At 57.3% G+C, this 17394-nt stretch overlaps 3 protein-coding genes across 12 annotated transcripts in view; 1 reads left to right on the top strand and 2 right to left on the bottom strand.

Moving 5' to 3' along the window:
* ZZEF1 (zinc finger ZZ-type and EF-hand domain containing 1) overlaps window positions 1-2069 on the bottom strand; it is a 99995-nt gene extending 97926 nt beyond the window's left edge. For 4 of the 6 annotated variants that reach the window (XM_057311387.1, XM_057311390.1, XM_057311388.1 and 1 more), the window contains exon 1: window positions 1567-2068. In XM_057311387.1, the coding sequence (XP_057167370.1) occupies window positions 1567-1920 (354 nt within the window). In that variant the 5' untranslated portion in view covers window positions 1921-2068. Of the gene's footprint in view, window positions 1-1566 lie in introns of all 6 variants that reach the window. The other 2 variants (XM_057311389.1, XM_048226653.2) reach the window with 2 other exon arrangements.
* Window positions 2070-2445: 376 nt separating this feature from the next.
* Window positions 2446-13599, top strand: LOC113271041 (neuferricin). 2 transcript variants are annotated; one of them, XM_026520686.4, is made up of 4 exons: window positions 2446-2756; window positions 6202-6414; window positions 8211-8397; window positions 9800-13599. In XM_026520686.4, exons 1-4 carry the CDS (start codon window positions 2507-2509, stop codon window positions 10014-10016), a joined length of 867 nt encoding a protein of 288 aa, XP_026376471.1. In that variant the 5' UTR covers window positions 2446-2506; the 3' UTR covers window positions 10017-13599. The 2 variants fall into 2 exon arrangements, with proteins under 2 accessions (XP_026376471.1, XP_026376472.1); XM_026520687.4 differs by having other exon boundaries at window positions 2449-2756; window positions 6274-6414.
* ANKFY1 (ankyrin repeat and FYVE domain containing 1) overlaps window positions 13526-17394 on the bottom strand; it is a 76575-nt gene continuing 72706 nt past the window's right edge. For all 4 annotated transcript variants that reach the window (XM_026520684.4, XM_057311391.1, XM_057311392.1 and 1 more), the window contains one exon: window positions 13526-17181. In XM_026520684.4, the coding sequence (XP_026376469.1) occupies window positions 17049-17181 (133 nt within the window). In that variant the 3' untranslated portion in view covers window positions 13526-17048. The remainder of the gene's footprint in view (window positions 17182-17394) is intronic.

The raw sequence follows: 17394 nt of genomic DNA, 5'->3' as shown, positions 1-17394 counted from the left end.
TGGTTAAGCATCTGCCTTTTTTGGCTCAGGTCACAATGTCAGGGTCCTCAGATCTAATCCTGTATCCGGTCCTTGCTCAGCAGGGAGTCTGCTTCTCCCTCTTCCCCTCCTCTCGTGTTCTCTCTCTCTCAAAGTAAATAAATAAAATATTTAAGAAAAAAAGGACTCTTGGCCTTACATTATAGGACTCCTGTCAACTCTGCTCGCAGGTCTATTCCTGTCAGGCATTCTCAATGTAAATACTGTTTCTCTCCATTCCCTTCTGGACAATTCTGAAATGTGCCAACTCCTTCAACAGATCTACACAGCTCTTTCTAGCACCATTTCATTTTCTCTCGATACACCTAGAGCTAGAGAGTAAAACACTATGTGGACCCTTGGAATTAAGAAAATATATATATGGAGACCCTTCACTAACTAGTATGACCATATTCCCAAGAACTGCAATGTCTTACAGGTATTTTTTTTTAAGAAACTATAAGAAACGTACAAACCCTAGTATCTGAATTCTGACCATATGCAGGAAAACATTCTTAAAATATTTGAAAAGCCTCTGGTTGTACAGTGTACATCCCTTTTTAATGGCATTACAAGCACCTGTCAGTTTACTACTTTAAATACTCACCCTTCACTGACACTGAAGGTTCTGCACAGCTTACTCACTTTCACAAATTAAGCATCTTTCTGTTATAACACTGTGGAGTTAAAGAACTAGGGTTCCAAGAAGGAGGCAGTGGGACATAAGACAAAGAAGCAAACAAACCAAGAGATCTGAGTGCTAGGTCTTAGACTGCCAATGAGTCAGTGGGAGACCCTGGATCCGTTCTCCTTTTAACTGTAAAATGAAAGGTACAAGTAATTTCTGACATCCCTTCTGAGGAAAAACTCTTTTGTTGCCATATCAATTTGCTGTTCATGATTTAACAGAAATGATGTTGATGATTACGCCAAAAACTGTATCATTACAAGTACTGGCAGGAAACCTGATGTTTGCCTGTCAGTTTCAGGTTACATGGAGATTTAAGTGAGTCTAAAATATGGTTCTTCGACTATCTAAAAACAAATGTGTATTCTGGAAAAGGTGGTTTTGTGTGATGAGAATGGCTTTCCGCAGGTGGGCTTTTCCAGTACATGTCATTCTCCTCCCACTGGGTTCAGAAGGGGCTCGGTAAAATCCCACCGGCCAGTGAAACAGAATGGTTTTCACTGCCCCTCCCTTGATCCCTAGGCCTCCGTTCCCTTCAATCGTCCTGGAGCCTGATGAGGAAGATCCGGAGAGCAGCCGGTGCGGCGTCAGGCAACAGCACAAACGTCTGTACTACAAGAACATGGAAAGACATTTGGGCTTGTCGAGTTCTTCGAATCAAGGACGGCCCCGTCTAGGCTTTCCACACCCCTAGCAGAGGTCACACAGATTCGCGGCCGTCTCCCGGAGCGTGCAGGCTGGATGCTAGCGCCCCAACCTCCCACTCTCCTGCCTGGCCCGCCTAGAGCCACTGCCCACCTCTTCACACCCTACGAGGCGACCGCCCTGCCCCCGCCCCGCAGTCGCCAGCCGGTCCTGACCTCCTCGAACTGCTCGCTCGAGCAGCCGGCGCCGCGAGCCTCCAGCAGCTCCCGGAACTGCTCCAGGGTGACGGACTCTTCGCCGCGGCCCAGCCGCTCTTCCAGCCAGCGCAGCAGCGCGCCGTGGTGTCTAGACACCAGAGACTCGCAGGGCGGCGCGGGCCGCAATGCCGCCGCCGCCTCTCGTAGCCGGGCCGGCTCCAGCAGCGCCGCGGCGGGCGGCAGCGCCGGCGCCGCGGGGCCCGAGCCGGAGATCGCGCCCGAGTCCGCGGCCCGGTCCTGGTGCGAGCCCCAGCCCTCGCCCCCGGCGGCAGCCGCTTCGTCTTCACTGCTCTGACTCGGAGCGTTCCCCATGGAGTCTCGGTCTCGGGCGTCCGGCTACGCCGCCGCCACCGCCGCCGCCTCCCCGCCTCGACCTGTCAACCTCCGGCGGCACCCGGCGGGCGGGGACGGGGAGGGGACGACGGCAGGGAAGGCTTCCGGCTTCCTCGCCGTCAAGCGAGGACTGCCGTCGCAAAGGCGCCGTCAAGCGGACTCAAGCAGATGCCGTAAGACAGAGAGCGGAGGACGGCTTCAGCAGAGGGTGGAACCCGGGTTTCCCAGAGGGCGAGTCCGTCCTAACGTCTACGTCATCTCGCAGCCTCCTTTGCCGCCATCTTTGTTGGGGGCGGCACCCGGCGTGGCCGAGCCTTCGCCGTTTACTCTCCGTATCTCTCCACGTTCACTAGCTACGCTGAAAAAAAGCGAGGCCAGGGAGTGGGGCTAGGCAGTGGCCTTTCGCCCAAGACATTTTCCCTTCAGTCCCCCGCGGTCCCCCGGGTGAGGCGGGCGGGGGTGAGAGGGCGACGCGCCGGTGACGTCGCGCCTGCGCCACGGCGCCTGCGCCGCCGCCATCTTGGCCGTGGACGGCTGGGCGGCCGCTGGCGGTCTGAATGCGGAAATGCGGAGGCTCGGCGGGCGGGGGCTCTTGCTGGGCCTGGCCGCGGCGGCGGCGGCGGTGGTGGCGGCGCGGTGGATGGGCTGGTGGAGCGGCCGCGCTGGCCTTCGCCTTTTCGTCCCCGAGGAGCTGGCCCGCTACCGCGGCGGCCCCGGGGACCCGGGCCTCTACCTGGCGTTGCTCGGCCGCGTCTACGATGTGTCCTCCGGCCGGAGGCACTACGAGCCTGGGGCCCACTATAGCGGCTTCGCAGGTATTAGCGAGGCGGGCCGGTAGCCGCCCCTGCGTGGTTCGTGCGTGCGTGCATTCATTCGCTCATTCATTCGTTCATCTGCGCTGTTGTCCGCAGTCTCCAGGCTGCCGTGGGGGCCGTGCGCGGCTGCACCGTCCGTCTCGTGTCTTCCACCCGGGCGGGACCAGCCCAGCCCAGCCCGTCCCCTCCCTGTCTTTCCGAAGCGCTCTTCGCGACGTAGGTTCGAGAAACCGGCCTCTTGCCCCTTGTTGGTTCCCCAGCGGCCGGGCGGAAGCCCCCGGGTACTGCTCGGTGCCGCACGGCTTGGCTCAGGGCGCAGCGGCGGGCGGGCCCGAGTCCCTGCCCTCAGAGGTCCCCTCCTGACGCCAGTCGCTCTCTTCAGGATGTCCCTGTCCGGAGTGACCTTTCTGTACCCCTCCCAAGGTTCCCCTAAAAATAGTACATTTGGTGTGAGTCGTTCTTGCTTCCGGTACAGATGTCGGTTAAACACCATGAGGTTAGAGCACAGAAAGGTCTGGTCACCTTGGCGGTCTTTCCGAACTTAGAGGAAAGCTGCCCATGTGGTAGGCCTGCAACGTTGGTCAAATGAGGTTGATCCTGCTGACCCTGTTTTGCAGCTGAGGGGGTCGGGGAATGTGATTTGCTGAGGGCTTTGGACCAGGACAACCAGCCTGGAGGGATAGGCTTCTCCCAGGTTAAACAGGAACAAACACGGAGCTTAGGGCCGGTGACTAGGCTGATGTCAAATAAGCACTGTCCAGTTGTCATCGTCTAAGAATCGGGAAGCCGCCTCTGCTGCTTAGACCCAAGTCACTTCCGGGTCTCCAGGGAGAACTTCGGGAACACAAGCATGGACAGAGGAGGAGTTCGGTCAGTTGGCGTTGCCGAGCTCCTCAGTCAGCCCAGCGAGGGAAGGAGCTTACCCGGAGCCACACCGTGATCTGCAAGCAGGGCTGGGCCTGGGGTCAGGGTTCATTGGCCGGCCGGTTGAGGGCATTCCGCCCGTCACAGCCCGTGGTAGCTGCCACGGCCCGATACACAAGCGTGAACATAAAACCTTTCATCCCTGGGGTCACTGCTCTCTGCAGCGTGCTCTGGTGTCTGCTGAGTTCCTCCGCTCCCGTTGTTGACTCAGCATCCACGCGCTGACTACTGCCGCGCAGCCTGCCTTGTACCGGTGCTGAGGAGTCAGAAACCCACGCTCCCCACCGTCCACACAGCCCAGCAGGGAAGCAGAGATGTGGTTCATGCAGTATTCCTATTCTTGTCTGTTAAAATATAATTCACACAATATAAAACCCACCCTTTTAAAGTATAAAATTCAGTACTTTTTAATACAGTCAGAAAGTTGTACAAACATCAGCGCCATCTAATTCTAGGCATCGTTATCACCCCCAAAAGAAACCGCATATCCGTTAGCAGTCACTCCCGGGCCCTCCTACCCCCCGGCCCCTGGCAACCACTGTCTGCTTCCATCGGAAGCTCTGCCTGTCTGGACTTTGCACAGAAGTGGAATCACACACGTGGCCTTTTGTGTCTGGCTTCTCTCACCCGGCGCAGCATTTTCAGAGTTCATCCAGGCTGTATTGTCACCGGTACTGCATTCCGCTTTACGGCCAAGTAATATCCATCGTACGTATAGACCACATTTTGTGTATTTCATCATCATTTGTTGGACGTTTGGGTTGTTTCCATTTTTGGCCTGTTATGAAAACACTGCTGTGAACACACATGTGCACATATGTGTTTGGACCTATGTTTTCAGTTCTCGCGTAGTAACTCTTGTGTTCCGCGTTTTGAGAACCTGCCAGATTATTTTCTTGTGGCTGTCCTCCCTCCGTCAATGTAGTGGAGTTCCAGTTTCCCCACATTCTCGTCAAACTGGTCGTCTTTTTGATTATAGTCGTTTCATGGGTTTGATGTAGTAGCCCGTTGTGGCTTTGATTATTTGCGTTTCCCTAGTAACTATGATGTTGAGCATCTTTTTATGTCCTTGTTGACCATTTGTGTATCTTCGCGAAGAAATGTCTGTTTAAATCCTTTTCCGTTTTTTAATTGGGTTGTGTTTTTATTATTGAGTTGTGAGAGTTCTTTACATACTCTGGATCTTTGTACTTCCTTGGTAGTGTGCTTTAATGCACAAAATTTAGAAATTTTGATCAAGTTTATTTTTTCTTCGTTAGCTTGTGCTTTTGGTGTCCTATCTAAGAAGCCATCACCTAATCCGAGGGCACAAACATTTACACCTATGTTTTCTTCTAAGAGTTGTACAGTTTGAGCTCGTGCATTCATGTCATCGATCTGAGTTAATTTTATATATGTTGTGAGGTAGGGGTCCACTTTCCATTCTTTTGCATGTCGCTATCCTGTTGTCCAAGCATCATTTGTTGAAAACAGTATTCTTTCCCCCTTTGAATTATTGGAAATAATTACTGAGAATTGCCTTACTGAAAATTGACTGTAAGTGCATGGGTTTCATTCAGCCAGTATTTATTGATAATTTCTAAAGAGCAGATACTGCCAGATACTGGGAAATCAATACTGCGTTTAGTGTGTTCTCTGCCCTGATGAAACTTGCAGACTAGTAGAAAAGACAGACAACAAATAGTTATTATATCAACGATTAATGAGTTATTTTTGTGACAGGTGTTAAAAGGAAGACATCCTTGTGTTACCAGAGGCCCTAACCTAATGGGGGAGGAGGGGGAGGAAGAGGGGCGAGGTTGGTGGCCGCTGCTGTGGGGCCCCGAGTAGTGTGGTAAGGAATCTGGACGTTATTCCAGCGCAGAAGGAAGGCCCTGAGGATTTTTAAGCAAGAGAATGACCTCAATTCATGTTTAAAATACCAGTGTATGTGTTGTATGGAAAGAACGTAGGGAGAGCTGTAGTAGTTTGGCTGAGGGACGCGGCAGCCTGGGCCTGCCTGCTCAGAGGCGGGTGGGAAGGATGGACTGATGCGGCTGTTTAGGAGGAGAAGGAAGGACCGGGGACTGCTCGGGTTTGAGGGATAAAGGAGGTGTTGCCGTTGCCGACCGCACTGCTGGACTGAGTATCTGGTTGATTCTGAGGTAGGGAAGAGCAGCATAGACGCAGGTTTCCTGGGGCTGGGGGTGCTCATCAGTGATGTTTGTAGAAGGTTTGAGTCGAGGTTGGAGTAGACGAGTGCATGTACCGCTCTGGAGCCCAGGAGAAGTCTGAGCTACAGGCACGGATCTGGCCATCTGCGGCATAGAGGTGGTATTTCAAACCACAGGACGTTGTCAGGCGGAGGGTGCAGACAGAGCAGAGGAGGTGGGCAGGACCAAGCCCCCAGGCTGGTGGGAACGAGGCAGTGAGGGAGGGGGACGGCCAAGAACAGAGCGTCGTGGAAGCCGAAGGGCTCGATCAGCTGAGAGGAAATGAGAACGGGACGAACGCCGACACATGTGCCCCAAATGTTTCTCAGGAAAGAGGCTCTTGCGCTGGTCCAGTGTCGGTGATTTACGAGTCCGTGTGCTTGAAAACCTGTCTCCTGCAGGCCGAGACGCATCTAGGGCGTTTGTGACTGGAGACCGCTCTGAAGCAGGCCTGGTGGACGATGTATCGGACTTGTCGTTCTTGGAGGCGCTCGCACTTCAAAACTGGCTTGCTTTCTACGAGAAGAATTACGAATTCGTTGGTAGGTATCCCACAGGTCACTTCCGTAGGTTCCATTCATTTGTGCTGCAGGGCTTTTTTGTTTGTTTGTTTTTGTTTTTTAAATTTTATTTATTTATTGGACAGAGACACAGCAAGAGAAGGAACACAAGTGGGGGAGTGGGGGAGGGAGAAGCAGGCTCCCAGCGGAGGAGCCTGATGTGGGACTCGATCCCAGGACCCCGGGACACACCCTGAGCCGAAGGCAGACGTCTAACGACTGCACTACCCAGGCGCCCCTGTCCTGCAGTTTTTTAAGAGAGAGTCCTTTGGGGATTGGACTTGAGGTTAAAATCTGTAAAATTCCATGGAGTTTTCCCCTTAAACTCTTGTTGTTAGTGTGGCCGTGAGTCCCCGAAGGAAGTGGCTGGGGCACCTGTTTCCCTCGCTCGTCGCCTTGGGAGAGGATGGCCCAGCCATCTGCTTTGGCCTCTGTGGCCCCAAAGCCGGGGGTAGCCTGCAGCCCCGTGAGCGGCCGGCTCCAGGAGCCTCGCCGGTCCCAGGCATCGGGCTTCAGCACCCAGTCAGGAAGGCAGAAGCCTACGTGTGTCTGCGGTTGTGGCAAATCCTCTTAGCCCTGTGAAGAGACGGGTGTGTCTGCGTCCGTCCTGAACTGCTCCCAAACGCGTGTTAAAGCCGCCATGCCGGGCGCTGCACGTGCTCTGTGCTGGTGACACGTGCGGGGTTCGCCTTTCATCGTCCTGGTATTTGGGGAGCAAACGGATGTGTCTGAACAGCGTTAGTGTGTGTGCGTGAGGGCGGGGGAGGGACACGGTCGGAAGCGCTTCCGACGGATTGCAGTCAGTCGGCGCGTATTTGAATACCTGCTGAGGATAAGGTGTGGCTCTGGTCCTCGTGGGGACCGGACCGGGGTGAGCTGGGCGCAGTCCCTGCCCTCTGGTGGCTCGTTCTGTAGGAGGTGGGCTGCGTTGGGCTCTTTTGGGCACCAGAAGCGCCCCGTCAGAGGAAGGAGGTCTATGATGCGTGCACACACACGAAGTGAAGTCGGGGAGCCGTCGTGGCAGCCAGCGGCCAAGCGTCACAGGCCAATGAGATGTCCTCGTGTCCTGGACATACGTTGGCTTGGAGACCCAGCCGGTGCTGACGGCCATTCCCACAACGCTGCTCCTCTGTTGCCTCTACGACTGCTGCCCTGTGTGTGGGTCTCACGTCCGAAACCAGCTCCACGGGCTCGTCACCGGGCACACAGAGATGCTCTGGAACGTTCCTGCTAGACCACCTCAGAGGCTGCAGGCCTGGGACGACGTCCTGATCCCCTCATTTGTTCTGATAAGCATTTAAAACGAATGCTCTGGACCCGGCTGTTTTGAGGGCTGGGGCCTGCCTGGCGGGGAGGAGAGACAGAAGCAAGTAAACCGACCACACAGTTCCAGACAGGCTGCGTGTAAATAGAGCGGGTCGATGTGTGCGGGTGGTATGTGGCGTCTTTAGAGCCAACGGTCAGGGATGCCTGCTGGCGGGACAGGCGGAGCGGACCTGGACGGGAGTGGCCAGTCGTTTGTTGTACGTGTACGGAACACGTCCCGCGTGCCGCCAGCACCGTGGAGCCCCGAGGAAGGAATCCCACGTGTGGGGGGAGGGGTGGGTGGCCTCCGTAGGGGAGGCTGCAGCTAGAGCAGGCTTGCTTCCGTGTGGGGTCTTGTCAGACGTGGAGGGTTCTTAGTGCAGCATCGGAAGCCCCGGAGCCCGGGCTGCACCGCGGAGGTGAGGGGCACCCCGCCCGCCGAGACACTGACATCAGCTCCCGCGTCACCACAGGAAGGGTGATAGGAAGGTTCTACGGAGAGGATGGCCTCCCTACCCCAGAACTGATGCAGGTGGAAGCCATGGCCAGCCGAGGCGCGGAGGTGGGCAGGCAGGCACTGCAGGAGAAGCAGAAGTTCCCGCCGTGCAATGCCGAGTGGAGCTCCAGCAGGGGCAGCCGGCTCTGGTGCTCCCCGGACAGGTAAACGGGCTCCCTCCCAAAGGCAGCGTGCAGGCCGTCCTGGGACGCAGGGACGCCGTCACCCAGCTGTCACCCAGGGGGGACCCTTCCAAAGCACACGCGCTCTGGGTAGCGATCCTCAACTCTGGCTTAAGTCTGAGGCTTTTGGGGCCCCCGACAACCAGGTGAGGTAGGGTGGGGGCCCGGGCGTGTGTTTCCTTTGCTTGAACCCCCCCCCCGAGACCCCGGCCTGGGGATGGGCGGCCCCAAGCACGGCTGCTCACTTTGGCCTCACTTCCCTCCTTGTCTGCACAGATCAGTGCTGCCTGCAGCCTACAGGGACAAGGAGCAGGGGTGGCCCCCAGCAGGACACGCTGAGACCCCGTCCTAGAGACACAGCAACTGCGAGTGTTTCCAAGTAGCCCTTTCCCATGGCAATAAAGCGAGGGGAGCCCAAAGAGGCCACTAAATGCTCCAGGGATGATTCCAGGGTTTGGGGGAAGCTGGAGGAAAAACAAGCGTTTTTCTATGCTAGTCATCAGGCCCTCAGTCCCCTTACCTCTGGTGCAGAAGATGACCCCTCTCACGGCACACACCGCAAGCTTCAAGGGCCTCAACTCCGAGCCCAGCTCCGCCTGAGAAGGGCACGGAAGCCCCTTCCTGAGGTGTAGGCTGGTGCCCTCTTCTGTGCCTAGAGCCCTTCGGCGCTCCTTGAGGCTGATCCCTTGTGTGGACGGGCGAGAGCCAGCAGCCAAAGCTGCCAGCCTTCTCCAGGCCCGAGCCCCGCAGCCATCACGTTCCCTCCACCTTAATTCAGGAAGCAGGGGCGGAAGGGGCAGGAAGGAAAGCTCCTCTCCAGGTTTGAGGAGGCAGGGCCTGGTCTCCAGAAAGAGGGGTTCGTGGAACCTGGCCTGCCCGCCTGACGGGAGGAGCCGGGACAGGGCGGGACCTGTCTGCCTGCCTCAGTGGCCCCCTCCGGCCTTACTGCCCTCACTCCCCCAGGGAGTCTACCCTAGCCTTAGCCCTCAGCCTGGTCTGCTGCCTTAACTCCCTTTGGAAACAACAAAGGAGGGCTGAGTCCAGACAGGGACTGGGTGTGGAGTAAGGGGAAGGAAAGGAGGGCGAGAGGCGATAGGATGCGGTAGGGGCTTGGAGCCAGACACTCGCAGGCCAGTGGGGGACAGCTTTTCCCACCGCTAGCTGTGCAGGGAAGTGGCACTGCCTTCTGGGAAGGCGCAGGGAGGGCCTGGGACTCTGCCTGCAGCAGGGGAAGCTGTAGGAAGTCAGGAGAGCCGCACGGGTCGGTCGGGATGCACAGTGCAGACCCCCACCTGGGGAAAACACCAGGTGGCCTCCCCCGCTCCCCTCCCCAGAGACTCGTGAGTTCCTGCTGGTAAGACGTCCTCTTTCCTTGTGTCCTCAGCGGAGGTGTGAGCAGAGACTGGGCTGGTGTCCCCAGGAAGCTATACAAGCCGGGTGCCAAGGAGCCCCACTGTGTGTGCGTGAGAACAACTGGACCCCCTAGCGACCAGACATCGGGCCTCCCTGCGCTCACGAACCGTGGGGACTTGGACCACCCCAACTTGGGGGAGTACCCAGGCTGCCCACCCCTGGCCATCACCTGCCCCTTCCCGCTGTGAGCCGGTGCCCTAGACGGCCATAACCCACGGAGAACCCTGCTTGGAGGCAAGAGGGCCTGGAAGCACCCCGCCCACACTCTGCAAACGTGGCCCACACGCCTCACCGTGGGCTCGCCCTCCCGTGTCTGAGCCCAGAGTGCGCCTGCCTGCCCAGTACCGGTCCGCCTGCTCGTGATCCGTGCGCCGTCCTTCTTCAGAGCCCTCTGACAGTAACGTGTACAGATCTGACCCACTTAGAACCAACCGGACCGCCAGGCCCTCCCATAACTCCACACCCGGTCAGGGCACTGGGGGCACTGGCGAGAAAGGGACTGCACCATTCCCTCGCGACTCAGGCAGACACGTCCTGAGAAGCCACGGATAATTAACCGCGTCCACGTAACTTCTAGGTTCCTCACCGGCCAAGCTTGTGACCCCTGACTTTTACCCCTGAGCCAAGCCACACCTAGTTGACAGGAGGTGAGCCCGACCGCGAGAGGGGACAATGAAACGGGCAGGCTAACCCTGGAGGGAGAAGAGGTTTTGCGTGTATGGACGCAGCAAATACAGACGCCTCCCAACAACAGTCTGAAGCGAGGATATTCTCTTTTCAATATTTAGGATCAGGTGTGGGAGAAGTCTGCTTTTTGATCAAAAAGTGGTTTCACTGCTGTGATGCCCTTCCCAGTGGGGGGTGTGTCCAGGGCCACCTGCCACCCCTACACCCAGCTGACCACCCCACGGACCGTCTGACAGACCGGAGGAGCTTTTCCCTGGGGACCTCCCCTGCCCCGCCCCCGCCCGCCTTGCGGCTCTTCCCCAGGTTTGCGGTAAACACTCGCTTCCCTCATCCTGAACGAAACACTGCGCGGTAGCTCCGATCTCCTTCCCGCCACAGTAAACTTGTGCACACGGCGTGTACTCAGGTCCTTGCTCCTGGGCCCCCATCTGCCGTACAGCGGGCAAGAGTCTGCCCTCCTCAGCCCACGGCCGTGGCCTTCCCGGACCGGCCACACCGGAGGGCTTCCGTGAAATCCTCGCTTAGCTCTTGCCCGATTCCCTCTTCTCCCCCAGGCACCCCTTCTTGGCCCATGAGCCCCCCAGCAGGTCTTCTCTCTCCCACTTCAGCTGTGTCCAGGTAGGCGGCTCCACGTGTCTGAAATTCAGTCTCCTCGTGCTGTCCCCTCAGCTGTACGCCCTGTGCACCCCGGCAGCCATCCAGGACGCCTTCCTCTGCTCCTCCCCTCCTCCTCCCCGACCTCCAGGCTGTCATTTCTCGCCAGGATGCAGCGAAGTCTCTGTCCTCCCTCCCACGCCGCCCTCTGTGCTGCCAGGAGCCGTCACCCTGGATGACCAGGGCGACCCCCCCCTTCAGTGACTTCCCACATCCACACACCAGGGCTCATGCTCTGGCTCCGTAGCTGCCGGGGCCCTCCAGCCAACTCCCTGTGCACCCTTCCCTGCAGCCTTGTCCTCAATGCACCATGCCCGCAGGGCCTCCGTCAGGCTGTTCCTCCTGCCTGCATTGGCGCCTCTCGGGAGCCTACGCTCACCTGGCCTGCCAGCTGGGTCTCATGCCTGTGGCAGCCTTGTCCTCCTCCAAGATAACCCCGAGGTCCCATCGGCCGCTCTCCCTGGACCGGGACCGAGGGCTCCCCAGCCTGGTGTCCCGCACCCCCAGTACCCGGCACGGGGTAAGTGTGCAGTTAGCTCTCAGTCTGCAGATGAGGCAGCACAGAGCAGTGGAGCTGAGCCTCCAACTCCAGGTTCTTGTCCCAACTCAGTGCTGTTTGCATCCCTCCATAGGTCGCTGTACCCCTGCCCTCCCTGGGCAGGAGTGGACATAGGCGGGCCCATGTTAGGACCTTGTCCTGAGCTCCACACAGCCCTTGGGCTCCTCTCCTGCGACGTCCCTCCGTGGTCAACCGTCTGCCAGGCACCTGTGTGCCGTGGGGAGGGGAGGGGGCAGGCAAGGCTCACCTCGAGGAGGTCACAGTGGAGCCCTAGAGGCCATCCTCGGGGTGGGAATGAGGGACAGCATGGGGGCCAGGTCCAGAGCAGTTCAGACCCTCCCAAAGCGAACCGAAAATGGAAATGAGCGCAACAAGGCACCCAGTCGTCCCAGCCGAGCGTGGCCACGGAGGGCCCTGGGCACCCACTCTACTCTCTGCCTGACTCCAGGCTGCTCACTTCCTGCTCAGTGAGAATTCACTTCCTCTTTGCGGCCACCACTTCCTTCATGGTGAAGAGCTCCTCGTGCTGGGGCGGTGGGCGAATCGTGGTTATTGGAGCACTTGGTCTCCTTCCTCCTTCCGCAGATGTGGCCCCAGGGCAGAGCTCTGGTGGAGGGAGGCAGGCCCCCCCAGAATTGCCAGAGGGGGAAGCGATGCTGGGCAGGTGGCTTCATCTGTTTACCCTCTGCTGCCTTGAGAGGGTCCGGAGAAGGGGCACAGCAGAGCTGAGCGGCTCCCCCACATCTGCTCTCCTGCCGCCCCCAGGTGCAGGGCTGCATTGAGCAGGCTGGGCAGCTGCCCCCCACCCCAAGAGTGGAGCGCCTGGGGTCAGAGGGAGCCGCTCCAGACCACCGCCCCATCCCCAGCTCGTTTAGCTCTGGGACAGCTGGGATCTGCACAGGTTGGGGCCTGTCTGTTCAGAAGTCCCTGGTGCCCCTCGGAGAACAAAGCGAACCCCCCCCCCAGAGCTCTCCCACCACCAGAGCCCCCAGACTCCTGCAGGGAAACCGCAGCCGTTGCTCCCATCGGCCCCCACTGGATGGGCCTCTGTCCTTGCATGAGAGGAGGGGCACGGTACCCACTTCTGATTCCCTCCCTCGAAACCGTGAGCCGGGCAGGGCTGTGGTCACCAGTGCACTTTAGGGATGCAGACACTAGGGCCCAGAACTTATGGAACTCGCCCCCGTACCGTCAGCAGTCAGTAACAGCAGAGTGAAAAGCCAGTGCTCCTCCCTGGCTGCAGCCACGTGGGTCTGCAGGCCCGGGCTCGTTTGTACTCACATCTTAGAACTAGGGCTCCTCTCGAGGGCAGCTGTTAGTTAGTGGGGTTGTCCTGTGGGAGCACCTCGTAGTACCCATTAACCATGAGAAAAGCCAGCAGACAATGAGCTGTCTCCACAGCTGGTGTGAACCAGGGGGAGCGAGCTGGAAGACGGAAAGAATGGGACTGTGTCAGGCCCAGGGGAGCCGCTCGATTTGTACCATCTGTTCAGGGCCCTTAGGCGCCCCTCGACTTGGATCTGCCAGCCCCCAAACCTGCCGCAGTGTCTCTGGAACCCACAGTGCCAGTCCTCCCTCTAGACCACAGCCAGCAGAACCCTCGCCGGGGCCGGGGCCTCCGGGAGTCGGGACACCTGCCGTCCGGGCCCAGAGCACAGCACGTCCCAGCGGCTGGTCAGCTACGCATGAAAGAGCTACTTTACGACTTTCTGACTGCTATCACCAATGTGCTTCCGGAAAGTGCTGGAAGTTCAAACGTTCCTAGATGGAGAGCTATTTAACAAATATGTTCACATGTCAGGAGTTAAAAATCTGTTTTTAATGCTTATTGGTACTTTTGCATTAAAAAATAACTACAAATGTCTTATTAATAAGTTTCCACTTTAAATGCACAATTTTACCTTATTTTATTGTAAGGAATTGTTACAGAAAATGCAAATATCAATATTTGAAAAATACATTCCATTACATGGACTCCAACGAAACAAGGCCGGTCAGAGCATCCTGGTCCTATGCACGGTGCCGTCTTCCCGCAATGAGCACCACCCTGGACGGCTTGGAAGCTCCTGTGACCCACCCAAAGGTGCGCCTCCAGTTCCCGCCCCACTGCTGCCCTTCCCCCCCCCCGGGTGTCACACACGTGTCATGGTAACAGCCACACACCTGCCACGAAAGGACGAGTCACGAAGTCGAGCGGCCTGCCAACTCAAGACTCCCTCACTAGGGAAAAGCCATGTTGTTGTGTGCGACAGGTGAGCATGTGACCTACACCACAGAGGAACCGCACAGGCAGTGATCTTCCAGAGAAGTCTTTAAGGCATCTACGACAACTTCGGGGAATTTATTGTTTAGTTTCTATCTCGTCAAGCAATCAGCTCTTCACGAATCACTTTATTAAATTACAATGAGAATGTGGCTTCCACGCCCCTCCTCTCCGGGGCCGGGGGCACCTCCGATGAGGGGGCCCGTGCCCACTTCTCCCAGGGCTCATCCTGAGGGGAGCAGTCCCAGTCCTGGAAGAAGACTTGTGTCAGGAGCTCCTTCGGTGCCCCTGTCGTGACAGCGTCACACCCGCGCAGTGACACCTGTCACCTGGGGGCTCGGTGTGCCTTTCAGGTCTAAGCGTCACACAGCCCCTCCCGAGGCTTTCCCTCCACTTCACGCCTAAGGACGAGATCCTCGCGGTATCGTCCAGTGGAACAGGTAGGGGCGCGTGTGCAGAGCAGTGGCGAACCGGCCGGCGCGCCAGGCTCCACACAGGACGGCCAGAAGTGACTCGGGGCTGAGGTAGAGGGCTAGCATCACGGGGACCCCACTGCTGGAGAGAGTACGGCAGGCGAATGGAGAGGTCTGGTCCGGCCTCGACCACACTGCGAACTGGGGTAGACAGCGCGCAGGCAGCGAACTCCAAACACAGCACACGTTCTGATACGTCGTTCGGCGAGACGCCACTCCAAAGCACTGAGAACCAGAGTCCTAAGTGTAGGCACTTGAGTTGGGTGGGAAACTCCCGAGTCAGAGGATCGAAGCAAGGTAGGGTAGCCCCTGGGCGCACACGCAGCGCCTGGAGGAGACCGCTGGCGGGGGCAGTCCCGCGGGCCTGGTGATGCGCTCACTCCGCTAACAATGTCCACGGACGCACACACTGTTTCAGAAAGTTTATTCTTCCTGCTGCACTCGTTCACAACTGGCAACTTTCTGAATGAATAAAAGTGAGATTTTGCTACTAGTATTTAAGCTACGGATTAAACTGTCCGGAGAACAGCCCTGCAGTTCGACAGCGTGTTGAGTGCCAGTGAGGGCAGTGACGGGGGAGCCCGGGCAGCCGCCAGGGAATGTGCTGCGTGCGGCCGGCGAGCACCCGCGTAGTCCCGCGGAACCCCCGAGGCTGCGGGAAGGTGTCCTGTCTACGTGTACGAGGACGCACCCTGAAGCCAGTGCAGAGCTCACAGAATGCTCCCCCGCTCTGTGGCTGCTCGGTGCCACAGCCATCTGTGGACTCTGAAGAAACAGAAGCTGGACTCGACGTATTTTAAACAGGACTTTAAGATTTTAAGTGCAATTAGAGGCAAGATTGTTACTACAATTGGTAATGGCGGGGCAGGGGTAGGACAATCGGTCTCATCTCTGATGGACTTCCCAAGCTCTGCTCTCCACCCTGAACGTGAAAAGAGCGAGTATAAAAGTACCAGCTGCCTTGATTCATGTCTGAAGCACATCATCTTCCTTTCCAACTACAGAGCCGAGCCACCTCACGAGGCCCTACTTTCTCGTGGCCCCGTCCAGGCAGCAGCAAACGGAAGCTGAGCACAGGCTCCCGGGGGCAAGTGTCTGCCAAGACTAGCTGTTCCTCTGTAAAAATTCTATAGGAAATGTGTCACAGACTCTAGGGGACAGGGGAACTCTTCTAATTAATTTTTTTTTATACATTGTGCACAAGCTCATATTAACACAGAAAGCTTATATATCTCATAAGTCACAGAAATATTAAAAAGTAGCACTCTGGTTTATCAGCTTATTTTACACACACATTTAGGCAATAGAACGTATAAATCTACAGCAAGAGAGATGACATACCACCATCCAAAAACAAACCAAAAAGAACAGGCTGTTGCAAAAAAATCTGTAGTCCCATTACACATAAACCCATACTTCATTAATGCAGAAACAACGTAGTGGTCGTTAAATGTCTGAAAACCAGCACGACGGTCCCGAGAACGATGCGTGAACAACCACGTTCGTCTCAGAGTTTCTTTAAAGCAGTGGCAGAAGTTTCCAATGTGCATCGTTTAAAAACTGGCCAAACCTTCAAAAGGAGGCGTTTAGCGCTGCAGGCCTACCGTTCGCAGCAGCGACCAGGGCCCAGGGAGCTCTGGGTGCTTTCCAAACCGGCTTGCACCCGCTAGGCAGGGAAAAGCTGCTGGGAACTGGGGGTTCCCGCACCTGCCAGCCCTGGGTGACCCTATTGCTCCCAGGGACGCTCTGCAGCTCCATGTGTGCTGAGGTCCCATCAGAGCTGATCGTCAGAATCACTGACGCGTGGGTACGTGACGCTATTTCTGGACGTGGATTTTTAGATCGGAATCACCCATAATGCAGCCATATAAAAAGTGCAGCACGAGAAAAGTGCATCTCGGCCAGCAGGCCCTGGGGCGGAGTGACCGAAGCCTCTGCACACAGGACACCGCCAGACGAGAGCGCGGGACGCCGCACCCCTGGACCCAGGAGCGTGAGTACTGGTAAAGCTTTCGGTTGTTAAGGCCACGATGTTTCAGCTCTCATCTTTGAACCCTGTTTCGAAAGATTTCACCTTTTTTAAAGGGGCAGCTCACTAAAAATATCAGCTTGGGTTAAAAAAAAAAGACCTTGGGCAAGAGGACTCTATAATCTTTATAGGCCACTCACCCGGAGCGAAGGCGGCGCTCCCGGAGCGGCCAGACGCCAGGCCCCCCCGGGGCTCCACCAGCCTGCCCGCCCGCGCACGAAGACGTGGGGGTGCTCGACACGACACTAAGCTACGGGGAGGGGAATGGTTTTCCGAGCGTCCTTGTATGGTGCAAGCAGAATGGGGTCCATCTTCTGTCACAGGGGCCGCTTAGGCGACACGGCCTGGTCCACCGAGTCGTCCAGTGACCCCAATCACAGTCAGACACACGGACAACCCAATGGAATCCTTGAAATGGGGTCAATCGCACCGGGGTCCTTAATCGTTCAGTCTGTTCCGCGGGAAGACGGGACGGCCAGCCCCTGCTCTGGGTGGGTCAGGCTGGTGAGCAGAGCAGCTGCCGGGGAGGCGACCGGGGTGTGGCCTGGGGGCTCCCTAAGAGACCCCCCCCAGAGTCAGTACATCAAAGCAAATGTTGCAAACTCGCACAGGCTTGTTCAGATCAAACTTTATAATAGGAATCTCCTTGGTCGAGCATTTATGGCAAAGGAGGCGTCCGCAGTGGCGGCTGTGGAAGCAAAGCAAGGGGGCGTGAGGGGGGCCTCCAGCAGCCACGGCGGCGCCGCTATGGTGTGCCTGCCACGCGCCACCAACATGTGTCCTGTCGAGTCTGTGAGAACACAATTCCAGCCCGCAGGACATTACAGTGCTGGTGGGGAAGGCTCTTTGAAGACGAAGAGCCACTGGGCCACAGCCAGAGAACGCGCTCGTTCTGATGGGC

This window comes from Ursus arctos, unplaced genomic scaffold (genome assembly GCF_023065955.2).
Source record: "Ursus arctos isolate Adak ecotype North America unplaced genomic scaffold, UrsArc2.0 scaffold_14, whole genome shotgun sequence".
NCBI classification, from domain to species: domain Eukaryota; kingdom Metazoa; phylum Chordata; class Mammalia; order Carnivora; family Ursidae; genus Ursus; species Ursus arctos.
The sequence above is the reverse complement of the archived record's forward strand: the minus strand, read 5'-3'. Positions and strand labels throughout refer to the sequence as shown.